The 16,853-nt window shown below is 43.1% G+C and overlaps 1 protein-coding gene across 2 annotated transcripts in view; it reads left to right on the top strand.

Moving 5' to 3' along the window:
• Nucleotides 1-15,817, top strand: part of KCNH5 (potassium voltage-gated channel subfamily H member 5) — a 174,080-nt gene extending 158,263 nt beyond the window's left edge. For both annotated transcript variants that reach the window (XM_075426830.1, XM_075426831.1), the window contains one exon: nt 1,416-15,817. In XM_075426830.1, coding sequence (XP_075282945.1) covers nt 1,416-2,363 — 948 coding nt within the window. In that variant the 3' untranslated portion in view covers nt 2,364-15,817. The remainder of the gene's footprint in view (nt 1-1,415) is intronic.
• Nucleotides 15,818-16,853: the final 1,036 nt, after the last annotated feature.

Genomic DNA, 16,853 nt, shown 5'->3' with positions numbered 1-16,853 from the left:
ACAAGGATGTATTTACTGCATTTGAAAGCCCTCTAACGAAGCTTTGAAGTCCATCTCATCCCAGATTCGTGCACGGAAGGAGCTGTAGCCATGGTGGCACTCCTCTGCAGACTTCTGAAGATGTGAGACTTGAAGGAAACAATTTCTTTGCAAATATGGACAGGTGTGAGAAGTCTTTTTATAAGAAGTAAATAGCTACTGAAATATGGATACTCAAACGGATGCTTCAGAACCTACATCTGACTGTCACAGAGTTTTGTTTGTGTATTGCAGGGGCTTTCTTTTACGTTTCTTACCAACACTATCTCTGCACAGTCTGTATTTGCATTTAATCGCGTGCTGCCTTTCACTTTAGTATCGCCATCCAGAGAACCAGAGTTTCCCTGTCCTGCCTCAGTTCCACATTCAAGAAAACTGGATGAAGCTAAAAAAAAAAAAAGTATTTCTTATGAATAACACGTGTAAAATCAACAAAACGGTTTTTACTGTGTGGATCCTTCCACAGCTTGAGGCTCAGATTCCTGTTTCTGCAGAGAGCTGAGAGATGCTGCAGGGTGAAATAACTGCGGCATTAAATGGCATGGCATCACGAAACGGTGGATAGTGCTGGGTTTTATAATCGGACATCCCTGTTACGGTGCTTCTCCATGGTGCTGCCAGTACACTCACACATATTAGGTATATAAACACTCCAGGAAACGCTTGTGTTGCTGAGTGAAGCCATGCAACACGGCACATGGGGAACCTCATTGCAAACTCCAGCCACTCCTACAAAACTGGCAATAAGCAAACATAAAAAGTGTTGAGCGGATTTGGATTTTCCAGTCTCTGGAAGAGTACCTACACTGAAATAAACTTAGAGCTGTGTAGTCTCCACTGAATTACTGTTTCCTTTTGATCTGTACTGAAGATAGTGACAGAGCAGGCACGAGTGTAACGGATAGGTAGGTATCACGGTATGTGGGTTCTTGCTTGCTTTCTTTCTTCTCTTTGTTCAGTTTCTTTCCTTCTCTTGATGTTGGGATGTTTTTAGTTCTTCTAGGCTCTATCTTCTACATTAAAAATAAAGACAAAACCCACTTTTAATTTACACTTTTAAGAAAGTGTGTATATGTATATATACCCTATCTGTGCAGTGGCGTATATCTGAGGTTACTATGTCTTGATCAGCTGCGTTTGAATTTACTACAACAAATGACAATAGCAAAGGAGAAATGGCTGTTCTCTCAATACTGTTTCCCCATTTCCCCCATCTCCACTGTGTCTTGATCAGCTCCATTTGAATTTACTACAATAAAGACAGAAAATAAGGAGAAATGGCTGTTCTCTCAATACTGTTTCCCCGTCTCCCAGTAACGTTTGCCGTATGTGATGTCATTTGGGTGCTGACTTTGTTGTGGCTGTATCTCCCATAGATCATCTTCCGGAAGATCAGCGATGTCAAGAAGGAAGAAGAGGAGCGCCTGCGCCAGAAGAATGAGGTGACACTGAGCATCCCTGTGGACCACCCTGTGCGGAAGCTCTTCCAGAAATTCAAACAGCAAAAGGAGATGCGCAATCAAGGCTCAACCCACATCGACCCAGAAAGGAACCAACTTCAGGTGGAAAGCCGGAGTGTGCAGAATGGGGCCTCCATCACAGGCACCAGCGTGGTCACCGTGTCTCAGATCACTCCCATCCAGACGTCCCTGGCTTACATGAAAGCCAGTGAGGCCGTGAAGCAGAACAACAGGGATGCAATGGAGCTCAAGCCAAATGGAAACGGAGAACAAAAATGTCTGAAAGTAAACAGTCCCATGCGAATGAAAAACGGGAATGGGAAAGGGTGGCTTCGATTGAAGAACACGATGGGGACCCACGAGGAGAAGAAGGAGGACTGGAACAATGTCACGAAGGCTGAGTCCATGGGGTTGCTGTCCGATGACCCCAAGTGCAATGACTCGGAGAATGGTGTAAATAAAAACCCACTGAGAAAAACAGACTCCTGTGACAGTGGAATAACAAAAAGTGACCTTCGCTTGGATAAAGCTGGTGAGACTCGCAGCCCCCTGGAGCACAGCCCCGTTCAGGCTGATGCTAGGCATCCTTTCTACCCTATTCCTGAGCAGGCCTTACAAACCACGCTGCAGGAAGTCAAGCATGAACTCAAAGAAGATATCCAGCTGCTAAGCAGTAGGATGGCTGCCCTTGAGAAGCAGGTGGCAGAAATTTTAAAAATATTGTCCGAAAAGAACGTACCCCAGATCTCTTCCCCCAAGTCGCATTTATCACCCCAGCGGCCCCCCCAGATACCTTGTCAGGATATTTTTAGTGTTTCAAGGCCTGCATCACCTGAATCAGAAAAAGATGAAATCCACTTTTAGCATATATCTGTGTGTATATATGTATACAGTATATATGCAGAGGTGTATATATACCTTTATACATATATATGTGTGTGTGTATACGGTAAATATATATACATATATATTTTCACTTGCATCCAATATGACTTGAACACACCAAGGATTTTGATATGTAAATATTGCATGTCCAGCTGGATTCTGGCCTGCCAAAGAAAACAATTATTAACATAGATATTGCTTGTATAATATGCAGTTGACTGCATGCACACTTTACATTTATTTATAGTCTCTATTATGTAATAAAAGAATGACTTTTGTTTAACAAAGGCAATGTACTATTTAAAGAATCAGGGTCTAACCTGCCAATATTGCCATGACAGTTTTGATCTCAGGCTGGGTGAAATGAGCTTTTATTTCCTCACTGTCTTTTCTGCCCAGTTAAGCAGTAGATTAGTGTGACCATGTGGAGGACACATTCAGACTCCAGTCTGTATGGTTTCCTGGTATCATTCCGTTACAATATACTGTGCATTTGGTGATGAATTCCCCTACTCCTCCTAAAGCGAGGGCTCAGCTCAGTGGCCAGGGAAGGGCACAGTGTCCGCTGCTGGGGTGGATCACTGGAATTTATTCGTGTGGGTATTGTGCATGCACAGCCTTTTGTTTCAAGTATCCTCCTGCTCTTTTAACATCATAAGAAATAATAATGGTGATTTATGTAACAAAATGAAACTAATGGCAGCTCTCTCAGCTGCACTCCCTGTGTGTCTGGGGATAACTTCTTTCTTGAAAGCCTCCTTTCACTGATGTCATTTTTACTGAACTGTTACAGTAATATTATGCAGATTCTCTTTGCAGCACTCAGCAATGGTGTCCGGTTCTGTCAGTATCTTCATTAGGATGTCCCATTTTTGCAGGGCTGAGGTTACTCTCCTGCTGTCCCCTCTTTGCCCTGGCAGAAAGACTTTGCACGAGCACTGAGCAAGCGAGAGAACAATCATTGTTCAGCTCCTTGGGAGCCATGTGAGCAGGTTTGAAAGAATGAAGTTAAAAGACTGCAGTTAATGCCCCTCCACTCTCTTTTCTGATGATGTTGATCAGTCTGCAACTGCCTTTCAGAAGAAGAGAAAATAACTGGTCAGGATGAAATTCCCCTTAGATGAAGGCATCTGGATGATAATGTTTGGTTGGGAGAATGGTGGGTGTGTTGGGGAGATGAAGTCCTCCCTAAGGGGCTGCCCACTGCTCTTCTCTTGGACTTGTGGAAGGTTTAAGTGCATGGGGGGTGGGGGTGGGGGAGGCATGCTTCCAGAGCAGGCTTGCCGTGCCCACACAGCCCGTTGTTATGCATACTGAGGCTCTTAGGTCTGCATCAGATGCTCTTGACCTCTTGACCCTTCTCTTAGCTGGCTCCCATCAGCATCTCCCAGTCTTGAACCATGCTCAGACCCCATCTCCACCGCCTAGGCTGGAGCATCACCCTCCCCGCGGCACTGCTGGCTTCACAGGGCTGCAGCAGGACAGGCTCCTGCACTGGATCCTGTTTGTTCTGCTGTTTGGAGCTGAGATTTTTGACTCTGGCTGGGTCTGCACCTGAGTGTGGTGGGGTTTTTCGCCTCCCCATTTGCGCTGGCTGAGATTCCAGACACACGTGATGCACAGCAGAAATGGCCATCACAGCTTCAGAGCTGTTAACCAGTACAGCTTGAAGCCAGCCCAGCAGAGTGCAGTGGCTCCTTCAGAGGATTTCCCCACCACACTTCAGTGGCCTCTTGCATCAAGATCTCATGTTGTCAGGAATATCTGTGATGCTTAGGGTCATGGTTTAATGATGGACTTGGCAGTGCTAGGTTGAAGGTTGGACTCAATGATCTTGAAGATCTTTTCCAACCTGAATGATTCTATGATCCTGTGTACCACAAGGCATCACTATCAATCAGATAAATAAAAGACGTGTTTATAATTAGTTAGCATCCTTACCAGACACCAATACCAGATCCATTACTTAACATTAGGAAACTAAACTAAGCTAAATCTCATCCTGAAAAACTGAAAAAAAACCCCAAACCGAACTAAAACAAATCATTAACTGCAGTAGTGGCAATTAGGAACCTATATCTTAGGCTGAACGTGTCTTGTACTGTGAAATCCAAACCCATAAACCCCAAAAAGTTCATAAGAAAGCCAAAGAAGTCATTGCTTCTTTTGTGTCAATTCATGGAGGCATTTTGGGAGGCAGTGGTCTTTCTCATTTGCTGTTCTTTTCAGACCTGTTTCTGCCCCTTCTCCTGTTCCTTTCTGTAGGAAAAATAAAACGCCACCAAAAGGGACAACTCTTCCCAAAGCCTGGTGGTTAGGCTGCTTGCTTATTATAGTTTTCCACAGCTTCAGTTGCCACTGTCACAACTTGCTGCAGCTGTATTTTGCAGCTGCTGTTCTGACACAAGTGAAAATCTGTAACTCTGCAACCATGCTTTGGTCTGCAAGGAGAAGCTGCACTTGCAAAAGAGCAGAACCTTCAAGGTATTTCTCTAAATCCTACCCTGGGACTCTGAAGGACTTGAACTGGGGGGATTGTAGGGTTAGGGAGCTACAAGGTTGCTGCAGGCTGCAGGAGCATGTGCAGACCTCATGGGTACAACTTAGGTGCCACGCTTTGAAGATATGACCGTTCCTGCCTGACTTGGATTGCTGGTTAAGACAGACACACAGCAACTGCCCAGAGCTGCCCATCAAACAGCTGAGTCACGCAGGCAGTCTGGGGGCCAGAATCTGGCTTCCTTAAAGTCATGAAGACACCATGATGTGATGCTCCAAAAAAGAGCCAGCAGGGTAATGGGAGTGACTTTGTTAGAAAGCTTTAGTCTTAATGCCATTCCTCTGCCTTTGTGAAAGACTTCTTTTCTTTCTCTGTAACTGATATTCATTCTAGAAAGAACTGCGTGGCATGCAAAGGGATCTCTATTAGGTTTATCTTGCAAGTCAGGTGTAACTTTGTGCCACTTTGCAAGGAGAAAACATGTAACAGGATTAATCTGACCTTGAAAATTATTTGATCCCAGAATGTCTATTACAGTTCAAGTGGAACTCGACTGGTTAAAATGTGTAGTGGCTAAAAGCTATAAATATAGTAAAATACCAAGTTCATGAAATGAATATGGTGTTTCCAGGTCCACTTCTCCTAGTGCTGCTTTGACTCTGATATTCCAATAATGTCCACTGCAAATTCAGTGGAACCAGTTTGTATCTTGTATGAGGCAGTAGAGCGATGGGTATCTAGCAAACATGGTAAATGCAGCCTGCAGATGGGCTATCCCAGGCCCTGTGTGCTGGGGGTGCAGCTGGAGGCCCAGTTTGTGGGATTGACTCTGGTGGCTATTGCTCTGAAAATTTGGCTTGTGCAATTCTGAAGCACTTTGCCTCCAAAATTTCATGATCGCAGCATTGCATGTTGTTTCACGGAGTTGTTACCGGGGCGTTGGTTCAGCTTTCCCGTCCCCTCGTGGCTTTGCATGATGCGATCGAGCGTGCTGTGGACTGGGGTGTTCCTTTTCTGTTCAAGAAGCATGAGTCATAGGCTTGTAGTTCAGCCTTGACTGAAAGTAACCATCTACAGTCATTCAGAGCAATAAGGACACAATCGTGTCTCTTCCACCTAAGCCAGTGCTCAAGCAGCTACGTGCTGCGCGGAGGGAGCTCTCGGCTGCGTGCTTTCCTTTCCTGTAAGAGCTGGATCCCTGTGCCGATGCTCCCGCCACGTGCTGGTAACAGCACTCTTAGCACTTACCTTGCGCTTTGGGTGTTCAACGCATTCTACCTGCACACAAGTGGATTTTATCTTTCTGGACTTTGGAATAGAAATCAAACGTGTACAGAAACGTAAACACTTTCCAAAGCAAATGAACTAGAGTACCTATAATAGCTTTTTTTGTATAATACTAAATATATGAGATAGAACAACATTTCAGGATAATAACTGAAAAAAAATGTTGTAGTGAAGATTCAGTTCTTATGAATTTGTATTTGTAAAGCCCTTCATCCATCTTTCTGTCTTTGCCAGGGGTCAGAGGTTAGAGCAGAGCTGACTCTGGAAGTGACAAACTTCGGCTTTGCCCATTTTTCTTTTCCCTGTTCTGCAGAAGTAGCACAACTATGGGGACTCGGTGCTGCTGGCACCGAAGTTTGGGCTCATTGCTAGATTCAAATTCAGTCTTCATTTACCAGCACATGGAAAGCAATCCTGTTATACAGGTGTGAGCTGAAGGTTGAATCTGATGATGATACTGGACCTGAAAGGGTATTTTGGATCCCAGGACAATTTTAGAGAACTGACAGCTACAGCAATAACGTTGTACTATTTGCAAGCCGTGAGCAGTTGCTCTGGAAGTAACTGAGACCATTAAATGGACATCATCATTTGCAAGGGTCAGAAAACAGATGTTGTGCTCATGAAATAGCTTGGAGGCTTTTGAGGGAAAAAGGCATCTTGAACCGGAAGGGAAAATAGAACGCCAAAGGTTTAATATGGAATTTGGGAGTGAGGAGGTAGAGAGAAATATTATAATGAATTGACACTTTTTTACTTGGATTTAGAGGATTCCAAACCTATCTTTTTGGATGTCAGAATTGAACAGATTGTTTGTTAAAATAAATATTTTTTTTCTAAGTGACGTGACATCAAAGTGATACCTGTTTTTTAAAAAAGGTGTTCAAATACAGTTTTCCTAACGAAGAGGGTTTTAACAGGTTTTGCTACCATTGTTTTTCAGAGGCTGTATCTAAAGGCTTTTTCTCAGTTCATTTTTTGTACCAGAAGCTCTTGTGCTAACACATATCTTCAGGTCTATAGGATCTATATTACTTTATAGTCGTGATGCTAACATACTTGTTATGTATTGTTACTTCTGAGAGGGTTTGAGAAGTGGAATTCCTTTGGAGAAAGGCATCTCTCCGTGGCAGCTTGGGCTCTGTGACTCTCCTGACCATAGCTGCAGTAAGAGCTGTGAGCACTAAACAGCAGTAGTTTGCAATTTTTTTGGCACTTCTGGATCTGCACTGATTTCCTTCAGGGAATTTAGGGAAGGAAATAGAAAACTTGACACTGCCATTTTTCCTGGATGGCCCCAGTCCTTCACCTATGTCTGTGCCACCAGACCAGTGCTTTCCCAGGGAGCCTAAAGGGAGGTAAAGTCTGATCCAGCTAGATTTCCACATCTGGGAATAGTTGTTACAACTTTCTCCTTATTTTTTGGGTACAAACAGATAACATGATCTCTACAGTTTTTGTTAGTTTTATTATGTTATAACGCGTTTCAAAATCAAATAGATTCTTACAGCAAAGTGCTGGATTGAGCTAAAATAGACAAGAAGTCCACATTATTTCTGGCAGAAAAGCAGCAAATTTTCTTACTGACATAAAGAATATTGTGTGAAGAACAGCTTTGTGATACCTAACAAATGACAAACAAAATGAAATCATCCTTCCTGAGGGTGCATTTAGTCATACAGAAAATTGACCTTGTATTGCACAGTGGGACAGGAAGGCATATATTGATTTTAAATACTCAAACAATAGAAGCATTCAAAAATGGCTTGACTGGGCCATGATAAATAAATTATATTAATTTATTATGTATTGTTAATCAGCCTCCTGATGCAAGGCAGGTGGAACCAGGCATCTGGGGCAATATTCTCACAAACCTTTTTATCTATTATCTATAAAGCAGATAAGTGCATCACTTCATTATTTTTTACTTGGAGATGTAAGCTTGCTTGGCCTACAGTCTGAGACTATTGGTGTACACCAACTCTATATCTGGCTGTCTGCCATGCATACATCAATTAGCCTTAATTAAAAGCCCTATAAAAAAGATTTTGTATTAGATTGGGCTCAGCGTGCCCCTGCTGCAGTGACATGACTGCATGTTATCTGGTTCAGAGCAGATTCAGTTCAGACTGAGCAATGGCAGAGCATATTTCTGCCTGCCTGAAAAGGATGTATAGACACACCATATATATGTATACCTCCCCATTTGGAATGAGGACTCAGATCTGGCCCATTTAAGACAGGTCTTTCAGACAGGTGGGATAAATCACACTCTGGAGGTGCCAGTCTCTCTCATCATTTACTGTAGAGTAATGACTTTACATTAAACACTTAATTTGTAGACTGCTAGAGGGTAAATGAAGTGAATCCAACCCATAACTCAAGCTCCCAGCCTGATCTCGTTTGTATAAAAGGATACCTCTAGAAGGGACCACTTGCCACCTTTCCAGCACAGAAGCAGTTTCATGCTGGTGACTAACAGTACAGGGAACATTGAAATGTCTCAGCATGCAGCCAGAGGCAAAGTGTTCATCTCCTAAACTGCTAAGGAGTGCTCCATAAAGACACTCACATGCTCAGTTCTTGGCCTGTGGTGATCAGGTTTATAACTTTTTGCTCCAGTGCCATGGCAGGATAGTCCAGGGAACCCCATTTTCACAGGTGTATAGTAGATGAGATGCTCTTCAACATGATGCACAATGCCAAGGCACAGGGGAATCACCAGTCACATTTTGGACAGTGAAAGACTGTTCCTGTGTGGGATTTTTGACTGCTCTGGTGCATTGAGGATGTTAGGAGTCTTATCACTGAGCTGTGTCATGCAGTGGAAAGAGGCCAAGACTTGCAAGTGTCCAACAAAGGGAAAAAATTGTAGTGAAGAGCTTCCAACATAGACAGAGAGTGACCAACCGTCAGGTGATGGCCCAGGCCACAGCAGAGCCCTGGCTCTGCACTATGAAACTGGGGGGAGAGAGGAGAGAGGGAGAACGAAGGATGTAATGAATGGTGTTGAAAAATGGTGACAATATTGCCCGGAAGTCAATACTTACTTGTTGTGGTGAATGACTTCACAAACCCCAATCTTGTGCTCGATCAGAATCATTTTATTCCTCAAGTGAATACCTTATATACTAATATAATAGTTACTAGAGTCAATCATCTTTGGATTTGTGGCTTTGCGAATGCCGGTTCACAGTTGCTGTTTTCCAGGATCTTTTGCAGCTGGATGTGTGAAAACATCTTATCTCCTGAGAACAGAGAAGGGAAGCGCAGGACGTGCTAATCTTCCAGGGTCATGAGACAGTGCTGTTCTGTCTCAAATTATATGGTTTCCCACATCTAGTCTCTGCATTGTGGATGTTTGTGTCTTCATAATTTATTTATTTGGAAGTTGGCAGACTCCTCTTTTCCTCAGGTGTCATTTCAGGATGAAGCTGGCCGCCCTTTCTGGGGTGACAGCTGCGGGACAGGGAAGGGCCATTAGGGGATACACAAATATACGTGCCCTTGGGGAAAAATGTGGTCTTCAGAAGAGCCATAGCTCTTACAGCTTTCCAAAGATCTGTCAGAAGGAGTCGTATAATATCCTAACTGTGTAGCATCAGTGTATGGACTCTATATTTGAAATTGGCCCTGATTTGAGCTGGGGGGTTGCACGAAATGATTTCCAAAAGGTCCCTTCCAAGCTATGTTGTTTTATCATTCAGTGATTCTGTAGATTTTAGTAGCACAAATAGAGAGGAGGTAAAATTTGAAGGTTCTTAGTTATGTGCCATTATTTTCTGGTTTTCAATTTAAATACCATACTGAGGAATGTGGTGCCAATTTTCAAGATAATGAATATTTCTAAGAGCTGACACTCATCAAGAAGACACCAGAGAAATTTGGCATGTTCTAAAACTACAGTGTATAAATAAATTAAGCCCTTCACTGGGCATCAGCTAACATCCACACTTGATGCCAAACACTGAGAAAAATGTCTTGGTGACCATGCAGTTTCTGGAATCGGTGGGCTGACGTGGATGCATCAGCAACACCCACTCCCTCATCCAACCTCTTCCCCAGCCCAGTGAAAGGTGATTATCATAACTGAAAAAGCCATCCAAAAAGCAGTCGCATTTCAGCTGGTTTTCAGTGTTGCACTGGCAGATGTGCACATCAAGGCTACAGGAAACATGTGAAGGGCAGTGGCAAGATTAGTGGTTGATCAGTGGGTGATTCTCACTCCTCTGGATACAGCCAGCTCCTCTTACTGTCTGTGTGTGGACACCATTGCTGAAATGGCCTGAGCTTCTCCAAAGGGTCTGTCTGGGTATGTCCATGGGGCCCATATGCATCATTAGAGTCTGCCCCAGCCCCATTCCCAGTCTTATTCCCTACTTTTCTAGGCACATTCCAAAGCTTACACCTAGCCCTATTAGGTTTAATTGAAAAGCTATTTTTCCAGACTCTGTAACCTCCTCCATATCCTTTACAGCGTTACTCAAAATGTCCTGTCCAATCTGTGCCTTAGCAGCAAGTCTCCAAATAAGTCAGGAATAACAGGGCAAACCTTATGCCATCTCAGTGCATTATTTTATTAAACAAATCTTAATTTTTATTTTATTTATGGATCTTTGGAAAATCCTGAACAGTACAGTGTCCCATAGAACATCAAGGATTGGAGTATTTGTGGGTTTAAAGGAGCCAGTTTGAGAAGGAGAACTCTGGTGAGACACCCGCTTCACACTCAGTCCAGCATCTGCAAAGTGTGACCATTTCCTCTGATGTCCTCCTCTGGTTACACAATAGGTGAACTTCACCAGCGGTGGCACTTTGAACTGATGCCATGTAGTGCTAATTAGTCCTCTTCATTTCCTCGGGCAGATCCTAGGGCTCTGCTCAACATTTCCATGTGTGGTATGCCAGGACACGCAGGCACTTTCCTGTCCTGGACTTGGTTTCAGAAGAATTTCCTGAGTTCTTGCACCTCTTTTCTCTGTCACTACTTTGTATTCCTAGAAAAAAAACACCCTTTTATGCTGGTGTCCATCTCCTCCAGCTGGTGGGGCAGGAGAGGACATGCCCAGCTCATTGCAAGCGGGCGAGAAGCAGTGCGGTACACTGCACCTTCTGGCTGATTATTTGGGAGTCCAGTTGCATTCAGGGCTGCTGCCAGGACCATTAGTCGGAGGTCACAGTTCAGTTTGTAAATTGAGTGTCTTACCAGAGCTCTCCTGGAAAAAGTTGGTTTTTTTCTAAAGCAAAAAAAAATTTCTGCTCTGCTTCTAATTAGTCCTCTGTTGTCCCTGCAGGATTAATTACTGCCTGCTTCACTCGTATCATCAAATGCTGTTTGGCAACAGCTTGTTTTTTTTTTATTATTTTAGGTATAATTAGGAGTCCTGGCATTACAAACAAGCTTGGTCAGCTGGTACTTAAAAATTGCAGAGCTGAAATGTCTCCAAAACTAGTAGTTTAAACCTAGCTTTTGAATACCAACAACCCCATTGCACTCAGTGCATGTTCAGAGCTCATCACTTTGGGGTCATCACTATGTCAGCATGAATGTCCTTCTCCTGAAATCAGTAACAGAAGGGTTTTGCTTTCTGCCGGGTCCTCCCACGATGTGGCTCTTAGAAAGGGCTGTGGGTACAAGGATGCAGTGGCATCTCCCAACTCGTACTACTGCCCATTGATGCTCTGTAGATTCCCAGCCACATTATTTTTTGACTTAAAGGAAGGGCTGAGTGCCACCACCTGCATAATTCTATCAAGTGGTAAATTCAATTTATCGAGTGGGAGAGGCAGTAGCTAGCAATAAGGCAGGATTTGGGTTTTAAAAATCTGCCTTGTGGGAATTGGGCAAGCTACCAGAAAGACAATAAAGGATTTAACTGGCAATGCATGCCAAAGGAATGCTAAACATGTGAGCAGGAGAATTTATTGATACCAGTGAAAAAGCTCATTAGCATTAAAGTGCAAAGCAACTGCGTAAATGTACTTTCAACTGTCCCAATAAAATCCCTGTACTCAGACAAGGAGAACTAAGGCTTGTTTCTGTGGAGTGCAGAACCGGCTCATCAGCCTTCCCAGAAAACTTGCACGCAAAACATGTTTCCTCAAATGTAATAGCACTATTTTACTAGCATGGGCAAATTTCACAGTAAACCTCAATATATTTCCCCTGCCAGTAGTTTTACAGTGATTCAAAGATGCTCCTAAAGCTGGTACTGCAGTATTTCTCATAGGACAAGTTTGTTCCCTTCCTTACTTGTCACTGATAGACGATTATTTGCCCTTTAAGTGAGCTGTGGCCCTGTAAGGGACGTGGGACATCACAGTAAACCTGCAGCTTGTGGGGATGCAGTGGAGATAAAGGTTCACTGTGTTTTTTTCTGGAAAACAACCCAATAGTAAAAATACACAGGCTAACGGTCCAAACATGCCTTATCTGCACAGTTTGTGTAACAATCGCCCATTAGTACTGCAAACCATTGTCACATGAATTAAGACATGATATGCCTCATAAACTTTACAATACCTATTTACTGTTGTTATGCATATAAGAAACCCAAAGCATCTGGCTGGGGCATTTACGTGCAGGTGTAGCTTTGTATCTTGTGTTAGTTTCTGTGTGATTTGAAAGCTATGTAATATGAAGCAGAACATTTTCCACAATGAAACCCAGTGTTTCCCTTTCTTTTCTGTTTGTTTCTTTTCTCTTTCTCTCCCTCTTCTTCCTTCCTTCCTTCCTTCCTTCCTTCCTTCCTTCCTTCCTTCCTTCCTTCCTTCCTTCCTTCCTTCCTTCCTTCCTTCCTTCCTTCCTTCCTTCCTTCCTTCCTTCCTTCCTTCCTTCCTTCCTTCCTTCCTTCCTTCCTTCCCTTCTTTTTTTCTTGCCCAGATTATTAGGCTAGCAACTTGTAGAAATGGGAAGACTGATTAAGTAATGTTGCATCAGCAGATTTAATGAGATAATGATCTGGTTTGCTATTTGTGTTCAGAAGGAATAATATGCTAATAGGAATTTTGGCTAGGTCTGATTTGTTAATATCCTGCTTAAATACCAGCCAGTGACCGAGTGATTTGGTAAAGTGGTCTCTGCAGATCTTCTAAATTGTGTTCTTCATTTTGAAGGTAAATATTTTCAGACTTCAAGCATCCTGTGTAAATGTTCTTACTAAGTTCAGTGGAAATATTTCCATTAATTTCTCTAACTCTAACCCAGTTCTCACAGAGGCACCAGGACAGTAAGTTCCAGTGTGGGCTGAGCCTTCTCAAAACTGAGAAATGTGGGTACCAGAATTTTAATTTTAGGCCCTTGTCTAATGCAGATGGGTCCAGGATTTCATGCATGTCAAAATGCTACATGTGGAATGCAGGCAGAAATGTGGAGGATGTGCTTGAAGACTGGGACAGCAAGGTAAATTTCTGTAAAAATCCACTGAACCTATCAGGGAAAGGGGACTTTTTAATTAATACATATTTGAATCCAAATTACTTGTTGTCAGTGTCTGACCTGTCAGTAATTTCCATCCAAAGTAACTGCTCAAAATTCAGAACTGTCTAGAATATCCTTGTACAAGGAAGCTATGTATGTAAGCTATGCAAACTCTCTCTGGGGAGAACCACAGTTAAAAATAAAGTTATTATTGCTGCCACAGAGAGGGATGATGACAAAGACAGGAGGCTGTGCAGCAGGTACCGTGAGACGCTGAATCCTGCCCTCCCTGTATCCAAGCATTGCTGATTTAGACATGGGCGGACGCGCTCAGCTTTGGAGTCCTGTTTGTGTTTCCTCATGTCCGGCCACACCTGGAGTGGAGTAGAGCATCACACAGGGAAGGAGCAGCTCATGTAGCACTTCATGAAGTGTAGCCCCCACCCCAGACCAGGCTTCGAAGGGTGAAGTCCTGGCTCTATGAGGGCCACAGGAGTTTTGTCATGGGTTTGGGGATTCCTCTTCCGCCTCCCCATCCCTTTGAAATGCTTGTGAGTTCCCGCTTGTGTTTAGGCAACTAGTCATCCTAGGCTCTGAAAGGAAAAATCTGGGGAATATAGGAGGAAAGGGGGATGAGGGGTGAGCATGATCTTGCATCGGTCTCTGTGCACCCCCAGCTCCGCAGTGGTGTCTAGTGAAGTATCCTCGTAACTACATGCTCACAGTATTCTCACAATTAGTGGCACGTGGCGATTTTTCTAAACTAATTGTCATCATCACAGAGGACCTCATTACAGTCAGAATGTTGTACTATCTTTCTAGGTTTTTTTCCTAGACTTCCCCCCTCACCCCAAAGGGCAACTCAAAACTAAACTGGGCCAGGAACTGCTATACAAGACTGCACAGAGAGAGGCTGAACCTAAAAAACCGCCTCAGCCTGCCCTGGCGAGGTACCCACAGCATCTGTGCTGAGTACACGTCCTAGGCATAACCTGCCTTCTCTTTCTTTTTCTCAGCTGCATTGCCAATATGCTTTTTTTTTTTTATTTTCCCTGGGAGCAGGCAGCCTTGTATTGTCAGTGCAGTGCTTGCTGACCTGTGCTTGTGCTGCAATGTCTCACTCTGCACGCCTGAGCACCTAGTAGGAACACTAATCACTGGTTTGTGGGAATCATTCCACCGACATTAACAGGACTTTTTTCCCAAACAAAGCGTAGTGGGCTTTAAAGCCTCCTTTTTACCCTGAGGTCCTTGGTTTTGATTTCAAATTTCAAGGTGTCCTACAAGCTGAAAAAGCCCCAGCTGGTATAATCGCATTTGTGCAGCCCTCATGGAGAAATTGAGCAAAACAATTGATTTTAAAAGCTCATGTTGGAAAAACTGATCTATGGAGTAACTGCAACTTTTGAATGTATGTGATTCACAGACACTGGACTGTGGGGAGGAAAAATATTTTGAGAAAATTCTTTTTTGCAAGGGAGAAATTGGGGGAAAGGGTTATTGCTCGGATAATGTTTCTTTTGTTACTACTTGCTGCTCTTTGTACACTAGCCAATGCAAATGGCATTCATGTTACTGATTATATTTTTGAACAGTCCAGCTATCTTTTTTGCTGTTGTTAATATATTGAGGATTTGGGGGGATTTTAAATGCCTCTGCCTTTTGGGATTATTTCTACAAAAGCAATTGAGAACTGTATTTTGACAGCAGGAAGCTTATAAAAACCTAGAGAAAAAAAATAATGCATTTGAAACTGAATAGCTATAAAAGGAACGCACCTCTGCTACCATATCCAAAATCTTCAAAGTGAGCATGAATTACATCAAGGAAGGAACACGTTTCTACTGAAAATCACGCATCAGTTCGTACAGAGTGAATGCTCCCTTGACCACTCGCGTGACTGCCAAGCAAGAATGTGTGGGAACGCGTTGGTTGAACGTGACTACCTGTCACTTTTGGACATTGCCATGTGTGGTCAATGGAAATTGGCTAATCTGTAGCAAGCTTCTTGTTGCACTTTTTTGTTTGCTAAAAATTCAACAAGGAAAATGTGGGTCACTTTAAAGCATTGGCAGACAACTGTTTCTAACCCAAGGGATTATGGGTTTTAGCACAATGAACTGTACTTCTTCAGGGAGGATCAACGTTGATTTTTTTTTTCCACGCATCTTTATTTACATGTGGCTATATTTTCATTGAAACAGAATAAAAAGTGCATTTTATTGACCTTGCGTGCTTGTGTTGTTACTTCTGCTGAGCTCTGCCATCATAAAAGCAATAGCTCTTATTTTCCTGGCCAAACCAGAACACAATTTGTTGAGATTAATGAGCAAAATGTAGTCTTATTTTTAGGAGGCTTGGGGATGCGGGAGACACACAATCAGGTGTTAGAATTGAGCTTGTACACAGAAAATAGGAACAATTCTTGTTCTTCCTCCTCACTAGCCTGAAGACAATAGGAAATAAATCAAGCTGAGCTGGGCACAGGTATCTCATGCATAAAACTTTTGTAGCATATAATTCCCCTCTCCCAAGCAAAACAGGATGAAGAGGGAATACTTTACCTAAGTGGAGATTAAGTATTTGCTTATAAGCTTTTATTAATAAAATGGTCCATTTCATTTGGTGCAAATGGATAGCTTTGATTCATAAGTACATTCCAAATGAAAAATGAAGATGGAGAAGGTGGGGTAGAGGCAGAACTGTTTCAATTGGAAAGAGCAAGTTCCAGTAATTTCTAAGACATTTCCTTCCTTTGCTTCTTACATCACTTGTTTTGTCTCAAGCAGCATTCCCCACAGAATCACTGGTGCCAAGGTGCCAGTGACTTTTCTAGCACATACATATACACAACACTGCTGACATGTTCTTGAAAACATGGTTGTTCTGACACTCCTTCAGCTCAGAAACCAAAGTACGTGGAAATTGGTGGAGTTTTTTCTTTTCCCTTGCAAGTGGCCTTGATCTAGGTCCTACAGTCTTTGTCCCAGCCAGTGATGGTATCAGGGTGTGGAGGGATAATTACAGCTGTGACAGACAGAGTGGAACTACTTCAGTTTGAGGGCAAAGCATCCAAATCTAGCTGCCCACAGATAGGTGTTGCCATCTATAGGAAGAGGCTTTCTGCGGAAAAAATGTTTTCTGTTTATGGTGAAAAACACTCATCGCTGACCTTTTCTTTTTTTGACTTGCTGAGTGCTTAATCTCAGCATCCTTAGCTGCAGTGAGAAGACCCCAGGCTGAGCACAGGAGGGAGGACAGC

The sequence above is a fragment of the Opisthocomus hoazin genome, chromosome 7 (genome assembly GCF_030867145.1).
Source record: "Opisthocomus hoazin isolate bOpiHoa1 chromosome 7, bOpiHoa1.hap1, whole genome shotgun sequence".
NCBI classification, from domain to species: Eukaryota; Metazoa; Chordata; class Aves; order Opisthocomiformes; family Opisthocomidae; genus Opisthocomus; species Opisthocomus hoazin.
Note: the sequence above shows the minus strand (reverse complement) of the source record. Positions and strands in the feature narration are given on the sequence as shown.